Below are 13,049 nucleotides of genomic sequence, written 5' to 3' on the forward strand. Positions count from 1 at the left end.
CGACTTTTTGCGCCAACCAAATATTAGAGGCAATTGACATCCCAGTGCAGTGCATCTACACCACTGCAAACTGCAGCGCAATAGAAAACATAACCGGTAGCTCTCTGACACCGTCAATCAGAAATGTCTTTAGAAACTTGGGCACAATAGCGTCCGTGTTGACATGATTGCACCGCATGGTCCGAGAGCCGCCCCAACCCCGCCCATTGCCATTGCTTTGGCGTGATGACGTCATAAACACGTAAAGTTGGGCTTGGAGAATTTGCGATAATGGCGACGTTGGCTCCGTGCTGGAAAGGGGCACAGTCAAGCTAGCCTTGGCTCGGACATGACTTACGTTGATTCGCCGCAGATTCGTTTTATGCTCGTCAACTGCACGGGTTTCGGATGATTCTGTGGCATTGAAGCGTCTCCTCGCTCGTTTGACTGGTGAGTGTGCCGGCTTGTAGTCATTCGGTGTTGTGTTTTGACGGAGGCCTTCGCTTTGGGGTCCGCCCTCCATCTCACAACAACAACAACAGTTGCACAGAGCTGCGGTGGCTCTTGGGGGCTGAGCAGCCTACTGTCTGGCCGCAGCCGCGTGTAAGTAAGCAAGAAAAACGCTGGACAATATGGCATAATGTTGTTCCTTAAGTTCGCTTTGCGGTTGTCTTGTTAAAATCCGTGTAGCCAGATGGGCGTTAGCATTAGCTCATTAGCATGAGCAATTTTGCGGTCTTATTCTCTGCGACGGTCACTCTGCGAACACTGAATGAACGTAAACATCGGCCAACGAGTGTGCAGATGTACGACAATGGTAATGTTGCACTTGTTGCCCAATGTACAGGGATTTGTTTGGACTGAACTGTTAGCACAACCCGTAAAGACAGTCAAACACAGCGATGCCCCCCTGTTTTGCCTGCAAATAGTTTTCTTTTCCCGTGTAATGGTAATGTAACGCCACAGTGCACTGAGCATAATTGTTTTGTCGACTTGCAATATGACTCTTTGGTGAACTGTAGCTATTTGTCATGATTTAATAATGCCATTGGACTCGCAAAGTCGAGCCGTCAACTTTGCAGTGTAAACTGCACTCAGTCGCCTCGATCAACAGTTCTTCCTGAAGTTCGCCAACAACCAGTTCGTATGTTTGGCTTGTTTGTGGGCTTGTGTTGCAGCCTGTGATGCACGGTGGCATGTCACGGGACAGAAGCGCCGTTAAGGCTCTAAGGGGCTTAGCTGTGCGACTCTGAACTCCGGGCCGCACTGAGCCACAGCCACGGATCATGAGCCCATGCAATAAACAAAGTCTTGTGTGTTGGGACCGACAGATAGGCTTTATCAGGTTGCGCCAGCAGCACTAACCGGCGTGCGTTGGCCACCTCGCACCACACGGCCTCGTGTCTCCTGCCCCTCCTTTCGTTTTGTCAATGGCCAGATCAGCTGGCACTGATCTGTCCAGATCACATTTCAGTCTCATTCCCTAACTATTTGTAAGGCTCACTTGAAAATATTGCATGTGATGAACATCATCAGATTTTTTTTTTTGCTTGCTGTTAAAGTGAGACTTCAAAAATGAAATTGATGCCATCCAGTATTTAAGATGTAATGACTGGGTGTGCCTAGCGCTTTTCCCTCGTGTGTGTCACTGAACAGAAATGCATTGATATTTACAAGGAACATTAAACATCTGCTTAATTAAGAACAGGAATAAGTTAGTTAAGAGTTTTGTCCTAATTCAATTTGTTTGCCCTTGTTTCCATAGATTTCCATGTCTTAATTGTGAACTTCTGAACAGGATCATTTGGACGACTCATTCTCCATCACTGATTGTTTGTGGTAAGACCAAACAATATTACATAATTTTATACCGTTTTTCAAGCCATCGACAGTTTTGCGAAACAATTTAGAAAAATAACCAAATTGCTATTTTTCCTCCTTAATATTTCGATTGCAATTGGATATAAAGTACAAAGGTTGTACCCCGCCTACTGCTAGAAGACAGGTGAGATAGGCTACAGCGCGCCCGTGACCCTCATAAGGATAAGCGATTCGGATAATGCATATTATTTGGCACAAAATCAATTAACCTGTCTAGTTTCATCCATAAGACACATTGTCTTTGTGAAGCATTGTATCTGGAATACCGTATTTTCCACACTAAAAGGCGCACGTTCAATGAATGCCCTATTTTGTAATTTTTTTTCATATATTGGACGCACCCATTATAGGACGCAATCTACAATGCATCCACTAGATGGAGCCACGCTCAAGGAAATGCCAACAGAACACTACACTACACCCTGATTTATATAGCGATGATCAGATGTCGGTAAAACTTATTTAATATAGCAGTGACACAGTTCACTTAACCAACAGCAAGTTACAACATTGTCTCGTTAACGTTGAACTCTCTTGCCACTGCTCTATTTCCGTGTTCAACTGCGAAACGAACACTTGTTGACCGATGTTTACGTTCATTGAGTGTGCAGATATACAACAATGGTAATGTTGCAGTTGTTGCCTTAAGTTTGAACTCTGCGTTGGAAGCATGTCTCTAGCAAGGAGCCATTTTGGGGTTGACTTTTACCGTAATGACCATACAAAAGGCGCATCGGATTTTAAGGCGCGCTGTGAGCTTTTAAGAAAATGGAAGGCCTTTAGGTGAGCCTTTTAGTGCGGCAAATATGTTACTTTATTCTAATTGTATCGTATGTTCGGAGGTTTCTTCTTTTTGAAAAGGGGATCCTCCTACAGATGGAAAAAAGGTTAACATTGCTCGTCAATCTGGTGACCATTAGTTGTATTGCTGGCCAATGGGGGTGGGGAAGAAAAAGCCATTTGATATCACAATAACGATCTACCACGATATATATTCCGATATTCGATGAAAAAATTACACAACATATTATGACCGCTTCCATTTTCTAAATTTATTTTGAAGTAGAGATATAGCGATATCCAAAGTCATGACACAATATTATCACAATATGAACCTGGAGATATGATAATTATTAATAATAATAGAATATTGTCAACATTTTTTTTAACTTAATTTAAGAAATAGCACAATATTAAGTTTCTCTCCATAACAGCAGTGACAAAGAAATTCGGTTGGTCGATTGTTTTATTGTGAGGTGCTCCTATTGGTTCAGCAACGCAAAATATCATGGTCTGAATAGTTTACAATGCTCTGTTCGGCTGCTAGCACTAATAAGATAAGATATCCTTTATTTGTCCCACACTGGGGAAATTTACAGCCTCCAGCAGCAAGAATGTAGGTAGAAAGAAGAAAAAAAAACAACAAACACTGTTCAATTAAGTGCAATATAAACACAAAATGGATAAATCGCAGTGCTATTCACAATTGTCCATTGTCCACAATAATCCATCCATCCATCTATCAATTCATTTTCTGATCCACTCATCCTCACAAGGGCCGCGGGGCGTGCTGGAGCCTATCCCAGCCATCTTCGGGCAGTGGGCTGGGGACACCCTGAACTGGTTGCCAGCTAGTAACCCTTAATATTGACTTGACTAATACATGCACACATTGTGAATGAAGTCATTTTGTGGGGGAACTCAAACGTAGGTGGCCAAAATATGCTTAATTCAAATGAAATTGCACTAATGAACGAACCACCCCAGGGTGCTGGTATTGCATGAATGGAAAATAACCCGGCCTATTTAACAGATGTGGTGCTTATAATATCGTGACATGATGACGACAATCTCGTGGAAATTTTAATATTGTGATATTGCCGTTATCATTACAACCCACTTTTACAGCGAGATTAAACCGATCTATCTATATGATATGAGAAATACATCCAGTCGTGCTGCCATCTAAAATGATTAAATGTGAACAGAAGCAAAGTAGCCTATACATATTTTTCCCCACAAATGTACACGTCAGTCTAAAATAAAATGCATAATAGTAATGCTTCTGACAGAAGTTTCTTAAAAATTAAATAAATAAGATGCGCTCTACAGTAAATAATTTTGACCTGCAGAGTAGACTACGCACATGCCGTCTCCGCCATTCAATTATACGAAAAATTTTAAAAGCTACATTCACAATTATGCTGGGGTTTTTTTGGTGTGTTTTGGAGAAGAACAAAATGCAATTTTAGACTTGGAAAGCATTATGCTTAACAGTTTATGTTGTGCCTTGTGTAATTTTAAGTGTTTAGTTATTTTTAATTAGTAAATATGTGTTTGTTGTTAGTTCAATCTTTCTCAAGGTAACATTTGTTATTTGGATTCACCCACCTTTTGTTATTTTTTAATTTTCATGAACGATTAGATTTACTACTGCACCTTATGTCTGGGATGTATGATGACAACGTAATATGATTCACATTGTTGTTGTTCAGTCTGCCACCTGGTGGCAACTGTGTTGCAAAACAATTGTAAGTGGAAAACCGTCACCGTTGCACCGTCGTTCTTGCTACTTGCATTTTACTGTGGATGGCCATGCAGGTGAAAAGTGACAAGAAACCCTTTCCTATCACCATCACGATATATATCATCATATCGCCCAGCGCTACTTGGTTGTGTGATTACTACGGTTAATGCTAAATGCTATCTTGGTTGACCCGGTTCAACAGCTGAAAAAGTATGAGCTGAAAAAGTCAGTCCACTCAACATGGCCGTGTCCATTTCCCTGGCGGTTGCACATTGTAACATGGGAAAAGTGCCACTAAAAATGCTGAGCTTGCGTTTGGTGTGACCACAGCATGAGGCTAATAGGAACTAGTTGTCATTCCACGATGACGAAAACATAGACACCTGCTAGTGATTAAATGCAGATGAGAATGCAACCTTAAGAGGAAGGAATTTGAATTAAAGACGACAAACTAAAAAGCCGACATCCAGCCATATATAAGGCACACTATCGATTTCTAAGAAAACAAAGGGATTTGAAGTGCGCCTTAATGTCTGAAAAATGTGTTTTTATAGGTTAGGCTTATGCCAAAAGAATGGTAACTGAACCTCAAATTACCGTAAGATGAAAGACAGTCGATCTACCTCAGTCAGAGTTGTTAACTTGCTAACACTTTGACTAGCAGCCTTTCAAAGATTTATTATGACAACTTCACAAAATTCAACCAAAAGTGTGGCATGTCCTAAGTCATATCACAACAACAATGTAAACAAATGTATGCTTTATCCCTTCATCTTTTAATGTCGCATAAAACAGTGATATGTAAATGAGTGGACTGCACTACTTAAGCAATGAATTGGTCGAGACACAATCTCTAGAAATACATGCAGAAATTAAAAAGTAAACATGAATTTGAATCATCTGCACCACAGTAAAGGTGGATGAAGACAAGCAATCGTTATTAATAAATGCACTTGTGACTTTGTTGCATCATACCACATTGAACATTATCAAAGATTTATATGCAGGCTATTGTCATTTCATTTTCAAAGTTAAAAAGACCACACCATAGTATGTCAAGCCTTAGTCTTTCCAAAGTGTAAGCCAGTTGCCTTACTGTGGAAGACTCTTGTTGGTGAGTCGATTACATTTATTTGTGCCTCTGCTAATTTATTAAGTTAGCAAGTTTACAATATGATTAATTAACAAAAAAGTACATCCGTTGCTAAGTTAAAACCACATTCCTTGTTTGATTAAAAACAAATATTGTCAAATACTTATCTTGAGCTGGAGCTTTTCCCACCTTACTTTTTTTGCTTGAGAGGGGAGATACGACCTGGGCGGATCACCTGTCAATCACAAGGCTGACACTTAGCCTGTGTCCCACGGAGCGGCAAAGGTTTGCGAGTATTTGCAAGAGTACAGGATGTTGGTTTTTCGTCAGGGTTCGTTCGAAGTAACCAACAGTTCTAATGGCTGCAAGCGCTATGTCTTGTTTCAAGAAACATTTGATGGCAAAAAAAACTGTTTGCGCCAATTTAAACTGGTCAACGGCTGGTGACCTTGAACGAACACTGACCAAAAATAAATAAATATTTGGACTGTGCGCAAGCACTCGCAAACCTTCGCTGCTCAGTGTGGTATGGGTTGTAAGATGACTGGAGGCAAATGGGACCCAAATCTGATTTCTTTTTGGCCGTGTTGTTACGTGGCTGTCTGAACTGCTCAGTTCATTTCTTTTTTTTTTTGCAATGTCACAAACACATTCTGTTCACATACTAAGTTGCATTTGTTTTCACAATGTGAACGAGGACATAAAAAGATCAGAATTTTAAAAAAGCAAAAATACCCACCCATCTAAGTTGGTTCTCACGCCCTGCAATGTGAACGTGGCCATAAAGACAACCATTCACAATCATGATAATGTCCGATGCACGATTATACCATATTAAGTCACTTTACACTCTTCCTTTGCCCTGTTGACTTGCATCAAAACATGATCCAATGAAGGAATACAAAACCTCCGCGAAGAGCTTGTCCGACGATACTGTCTGATTTCTTATTGTTTCTTCCATATTGCTTCATGATGTAATGTGTTTGCTTCACACAGGCTCCTCCAGGTCAGGCTTCCTCCCAGTTGGGTGACCCGCACCATGGTACTCTTCCTTCTCTTCACTGCTTTGTGGTAGATCCGGCATGCAGTCTGTAGAATTGGAAACTCTATATTGATTTCAAATACTTATCAGCCGTTTATCAGGAAGCAGACCGTTACGTCAGCTACTAATGAGTCAAAGGTTGCCTCAGGCTGTTGTCAAAGCAGGGCACCCTCCTATTTATTTATTTTCAGTTTGTTATCCTGTTCAGAATCAGAATCCTCTTAATTGGCCAACCACACAAATCACACACAAAGAATCGGTCTCTGGTTGTTTTAGACAGTGTTATATACAGCCTTACAGCAAGAAACTACAAAAACAAAATGAACTTTTAGGACAGAACACAGAAGTACAGACAGTTGTTAAGCAATGTAAGGTAACCAACGGTACATTGGCAATTGTGCAAATAGTGCGGAGTGTCTTTGAGTACTTTGAAGTGTCCAGTAGTGTGGATTAGTGATCAACATTTTATGCTGAGGCAGAAACACTGTCCATTATTTGTCTGCCTTTTTGACTACTGTCATCTTTGTCTACACAATATTGTGACTCAACGAGGCTGTATAGATGATGCTAGCAGCAGGACACCCCCCACCCACCCATTTTTTTTTGTCCTTGAGAAAACAGGCTTCTCCTCTGTATCTGTACATCAACAGGCAGCTACTTTGAAAAAGTGCACCAGATGGAAAATTCAATTTACGTTTACACGCCATTGAGGAAGCATTCCTTAGATCAGGGGCGTCAAACGCATTTTTTTTCACGAGCTGCGCTTGTTTTTTTTTCCCTGTGCGCAGTATTTAGATTATGCTTATCTGTATTTTTAATTGAAGTCTTTTTTTGTAAATCAGCTGAAGTGGTTTGCAAGTTAGGTGAGTTGCAGCTGACACTCCAAACAGGATAAATACAACTTTGAAATGACTTTATGTTTCAGTGCCAAGGTCAAAACACTTTGCAAGTATTGGATAACAAAATAGTCAGTCACATTTAGCTGCGTCTTCAAAACTCAAGGCCAAAGAAAGTGGTGGAATAATGGTTCCCTTACCCTTCCAAATTACATCTCTGTCCAAAGTAGTCGTTAGTAAGTCTTGTGACCCCCAACAGTTTGTGGAGCAGCTTTGAATGTATTTATCATTTTGTCTGCCAAGTGTTCTCTGGCAAGCCTTTCAAAAGCCATATCAAAACCCAATAAATATCTGAAAGAGGTTTGTGGCTGTTACGTCGATGTGAGTTCAGTAAGGGTAACAGGTCTTTTTGTGTGCAGGAGGAGGAGGGGCAGAAGAGCTCGGAGTGTATCCAGGCCAGTCAAATTTTCCCAAAGAAATCCCCTGTCCTGGAGGAAGAAAACATGCAGGTAAAGGCACCTCAGGTTAAGTCTACCCGGGTCAATCTGAAGACTTAAAGCCTGTAGAGCGTTGCTTTCTACTTGCTAAATAGTTAAAAGAGGCAGCTTCGAAGCCGAGTGGGGCTCGTTTGCAGCCTTTCATCATGATTAGCAAACGGGGATTTTTGTTGCCAGTCTGAACTCTAAATAATTTTAATATATATGTATGTTGCATGACCAGCCGAACTGGGGGAAAAAGTGTGACCTATAGTATGAAAATAAAGGATTGCCTTTCCAAGACTTTTAAACCGGAATGTTGAAGACATTTTATGTTTTTTGCAAATTACCGGAATACCCCTGATAGTAAAACAAAATTCCACTTGCATGAACTTGCATGCAGGTGAGACACAAGTGTGGCAAAGTTATAAAGCCAATCTAATGATTTATATGCTGTGCGCACGTCTTTGAAATGTTGAATCTCATGCTCTTGTTAGGTGCCCTTTCCTGAGCTGCATGGGGAGTTCACGGAGTATGTGGGGAGGGCAGAGGATGCCATCATTGCAATGTCCAACTACCGTCTACACATCAAGTTCAAACGGTCTGTTGTCAACGTAAGTACCTTTCGAAAAGTCATGGAGTTGATAGTTGATGAGCAAATATGTAGCACACCTGGGTTTACATTTGGAAGTGTCCAAATAGAGTACTGCCATACTTATGTTTTGTGAATGGATAGAGGCATTGTGGGGATGTTGGACCTCATTCACTAACCGCACATATGCACCAATTTGTGCGGCAAACGTTCGTACTGGAATGTGTGTGTATTCTGCAAAAAAATTCAGAACATCTTCAGACCCTGTGTGGTAACAAATAAGGATAAATCAACCTTTGAAAAAAAGTCAATCCCATGCGTTCTACCCAAAATGCACAATGTATTGAAACTGCAGTTATTTGTAAAATCAATAATTTCAGCCATAACAACTTGAATCGACTAATTACTAATGGATTTACTTATATCCTAAATAACTCACGGACACTTCTCACCCCTTTCACTTGCCATTCAAGTGCATGTATGTGCCGACACTCTGCATGAATACCTCCTACGCTGTAAAATTATCGCTTAAACAAAAAAGTTATTGCCAACCCAACACTAAGACACGGTATGCAAAGACTGTCAACAGCGTGACGAGATGCAACAAGGAAAGTGCTGGGTGGGGCTGCGATGATGCGCAGCCAATCAACTCACAGGATAAATCCTTTTGCACTCTCATTTATGTCGTGCCGGGGACCAATCACGTGCCTTGTTTGAGTGCCCGTGGCATGTAGTCAGTCAGTACAGTAAAGTACAGGCATGTACAAAGCTTCTGAGTCATGTCAGCTTTATGTTCGGCAAGCACGGAAACCTCCCTCATGCATCAATATGAAACAACGTATCTTTCCGCAATATGGCTGTACTTAAAAAAACGTTTTTTTAAATTTTATATTGACTTATTTATTTATGATAATGGAAATTTCTCCATTGAGAGACAACTAAAGGTTTTCTTATCTTATGAATATAGTATTTTGAAGAAACCCCTGAAGCATTGAACCCGCAAAACGTGAAGCATGAAGTGGCGAGGGATTACTGTATATTCTCTGCACTAGCAGTTTACATGGCGAAAGCAGGGTTCGTACGGGTCCATAAAGTTCATAAAAATCAATTAAAAAAGAAGTTGTAAAATTATGTTCTTAATTGTCCATAATTTTCAGGGAAATCTTCTAAAATCCATAAAAATTAACTTGCGGTGTTAATTTGTGTATGTCATTTTCCCCACCCTTCCAATTCATAGTTTTGTCGGAACACGCAGGACCTGGTACCCGCTCTGCTTTTTCGCCATCTCCGATTAGTTCCGACGATGATCACGTGATCACTTCGTGTCAGTCCGGGAAACAACAATAGATTGACGCCATCATGGATGGTTTGGTTACTGGCTCGGCAAACAATTACCGTATTTTCTGGAAAAATCTAGTCATCGAATTTATCGATCTCAACAAGTGACAGACAAATATGTAGCAACGCCACTCGAGCGAAGCGCGCCTCCGCAGTCGATAGTCCGCTGCTCTCTGCTGTGTGTGCGTCAGCTAAGCTTAACTGTTGTTTCGGCTAGGCTAGCTTTTTGTTGTCATGGATCAAAGTGTATTTGATTTGTGATGTCGGTTGCTTGGTTGAAACCAAAAGACGTGCGCGTGCGTACATGTTGGCGCGGACGCACACACAGCACAGCAGAGAGCAGCGGACTTTCGACTGCTGAGGTGCGCTTCGCTCGAGTGGTGTCGCTACAAATATTCCGGGACAATGTTATTTTCGAGTGGCGTGGCTGGAGAAGCTGGAGTTCTGTGTTTGGGTTGGAAAAATTGCTGGCGATTATACATTGGCCTACTGCCGAGTGTGCAAGAAGGGCATCTCCGTGAGAGTTACTTTCCATATAGCTTCCTGGTCAAGTCAAATGCATTGAGGCACACAGCAAAACAGAAGAAAATTGATCGCCAAGAACTAAGTCACTCTCTGCTATTCCCCAATTGCCATATCAGTTTCATATTTGTCATTATAAAACATGTCTGATCATTGAAGGTGATATGAGGGAAAATAATAGGGTTGGACCATTTGGGATTTCGACTTCTGACATGCATTTCAGCTGTTCAGCTATACTGGATACTGCTAAAATGGGCAATCAGTACTACTGTTAGTGAAACCTGATTTTTCTAAACCCTGTCCAGGTGACCCATATGACCATATGGCTCTGTTCTTAGAGTTGTGTTTATTCGTTTTATATTTTCTCAATTAAAAATTTTCTTTGTGTGTTTTATTTGAGAATTAATTAAAAAAGTTTTTGTTCATTTTCCTACCTGTGATACAGGTAGCAAAGTGAAAATTTGACGTACAGTATGTCAAAGGGTTATGTGATTGCCCCTAAAAATAAAGATGTGCCCTTCCTTGGGCAGCAATGATTTGAACACCAACTCAGTGATATGTGGCTTTCTGTTCAGCCCGTGTATTGCTGAGCGGGCATTAAATCCACCATGAATCCCCCGCCGAATGGAGAAAAAGTCCCTAAAAATGGCTAAATTGGTCCACAAAAGTCATTAAAAGGTCCATAAATAAAAAGCAAGTGGAAGAGTGGGAACCCTGTAAAGTTGTGCCAGAAGAGATGTGTAACAGTCATCCCATCCCTTGCTCTCATTTCAGCAGTTCCAAAGGAAGCTCACTTTGTTGCCAATTCATAGTGACTTTGTACAATACATCCTCTTGTGCCACTACAAAGGTGTATTTTGACATTTTAAACCGCTTTCATGTTTCTGCAACTCGAATGGCAAATGTTTTCAGTTCACTTCTCTGGCAGCATGCACATTTCATAAATATTATCAGTGCTTGTTATAGTATTCAGCAAGTCTAAATAGAAGATAAGCAAACGTGCTACATTCAAGTCAAGTCAAGTCAACAGTATTTATAGAGCACTTTCAAACAGCCATCGCTGCATACAAAGTGCTGTACATGGAGCGATTTAACATATACAATAAACAGTAAGACGAATCAGTAATAAGTAATAAGTAATAAGGCGGTAGAAAGCACCAAGCAGTTACACATCAGATAACCCTTCTGCCTTCCCGCCAACTTGTCACGACAGGAAAGTTATGCAATGACGCGTTTTTTGAGTTTCATTTCTCCCTCTGTATATCATGAAATCTAGTTCCCAGTTAAAGTCAGCAGAAGACATCATAAAAACGAATGCTGAATTACTCAAGGTTCTGTTGAAGTGTTGTAACATCAGCACTCAAATGTAGGGACATGGTTATTTAACACACACTTGAGGGTGTAACCCACTTTCACAGTCTTGCTACTGCTACAATAATATTATAATTAGAGCTGTCAAACGATTAAAATATTTAATCTAATTAAAAATGCAACTGTCATAATTAACTCAAATGAACTTAAAAATTAATCGTGATTACTCACATTTTTTAACGTTTCTGAATTTCCTTTTACATTTCTTGTCCTATTTTTTTCCCCATTTTAATGCTCTCATCAACTTGGAATCATGAATCAGTTTTCTATGTGCCAAATGCAAATATTTACTGAAATAACAATTTCAATTTTCAATTTTACATGAACATTTTTCACTTGGAGCAGTTGTTCACACATAATCTCTCACAATATTACTGTCCATCAACAACGGTGAAAAAAAATATTTTGTCACACGACAGCTGCTTTAACAGCTTTTTTAATGAAATCAAAACAGAGCAATGTAACATTATAAAGTGCACAGCTAAGGTAAACTAGTACTCAGCCTATAGTGGATTTAAACCATCGTTGCATACTTCGTTTTTCTCAAGTTTGCTTTGAACACAGCATTCTGTTTCTGTATGTTTGTTGGAGAATAACGAGACCCCGGACACCAGTGTTCCGTTATGTGCCGCTGTATTCAAAACTGCCGGCCATACAAACAAGCGCAAGCACTTACCTCGTGCTGCTGGGGCAAACCATTCTGAAAGGGGGGAGTGAAGTCAGGCTATGTTGATTATGTTTGTCCTTCTTGCACGAAAGTCTCTCTACGGTTTTTGTGTCTACCTCATTTCGGATGACTACACTTGGTTCGATGACAACACTGGAGACGTTTAATTTTCGCTAGGTCGCTACAACAGCAGCGCACTGTCACTGTCAGACGAACACAGAGAAGCTCCACCCGCTCTATTTATATGGACACGGAACGCTGTAACCTTCCACACAAAATAGTTCCAAACAACTAACAATTGCGTCAGTGGCATACATCGTATACCTGTATGATACACAGAGAGAGAAAAACATTCAATTGACTGCTCCTCCGAGTCAGCGACTCGTCATCTTCACTCTGCGTCTGAAGCGAGTTGGCAGCGGCTTGAAGCCACCACAAGCCACTACTGTCGGACCATGGAAGTGGTGATGCTTCGCTCTGGTGGTTAGAGACCTCTCTCATTCAAGTGAATGACCCAATGTGTGAAAGGAGTAGGGCTGTCACTGGGGAATATTTTTACAATAAATTATTCTGAACATTTTTCCATTGTGTAATCTGTTATTTTCCTTTAAGGAGTGTTACAGAACATATTTTTTTCAACTACTGTTAAGCAATTACAGTATTGTTATTTATTTGGTACCTCTTAAATATAAAACTTAACAACACTTAACTAACATCACACCTGA

The 13,049-nt window shown here is 40.6% G+C and overlaps 1 protein-coding gene across 2 annotated transcripts in view; it reads left to right on the forward strand.

Moving 5' to 3' along the window:
* Positions 1-225: 225 nt before the first annotated feature.
* The window catches only part of mtmr3 (myotubularin related protein 3), a 36,911-nt gene continuing 24,087 nt past the window's right edge, over positions 226-13,049 (forward strand). For both annotated transcript variants that reach the window (XM_052068192.1, XM_052068193.1), the window contains exons 1-5: positions 226-429; positions 1,745-1,818; positions 6,477-6,522; positions 7,778-7,867; positions 8,332-8,448. In XM_052068192.1, the coding sequence (XP_051924152.1) occupies positions 6,520-6,522; positions 7,778-7,867; positions 8,332-8,448 (210 nt within the window). In that variant the 5' untranslated portion in view covers positions 226-429; positions 1,745-1,818; positions 6,477-6,519. The remainder of the gene's footprint in view (positions 430-1,744; positions 1,819-6,476; positions 6,523-7,777; positions 7,868-8,331; positions 8,449-13,049) is intronic.

Source organism: Hippocampus zosterae, chromosome 6, assembly GCF_025434085.1.
Source record: "Hippocampus zosterae strain Florida chromosome 6, ASM2543408v3, whole genome shotgun sequence".
NCBI lineage: Eukaryota > Metazoa > Chordata > Actinopteri > Syngnathiformes > Syngnathidae > Hippocampus > Hippocampus zosterae.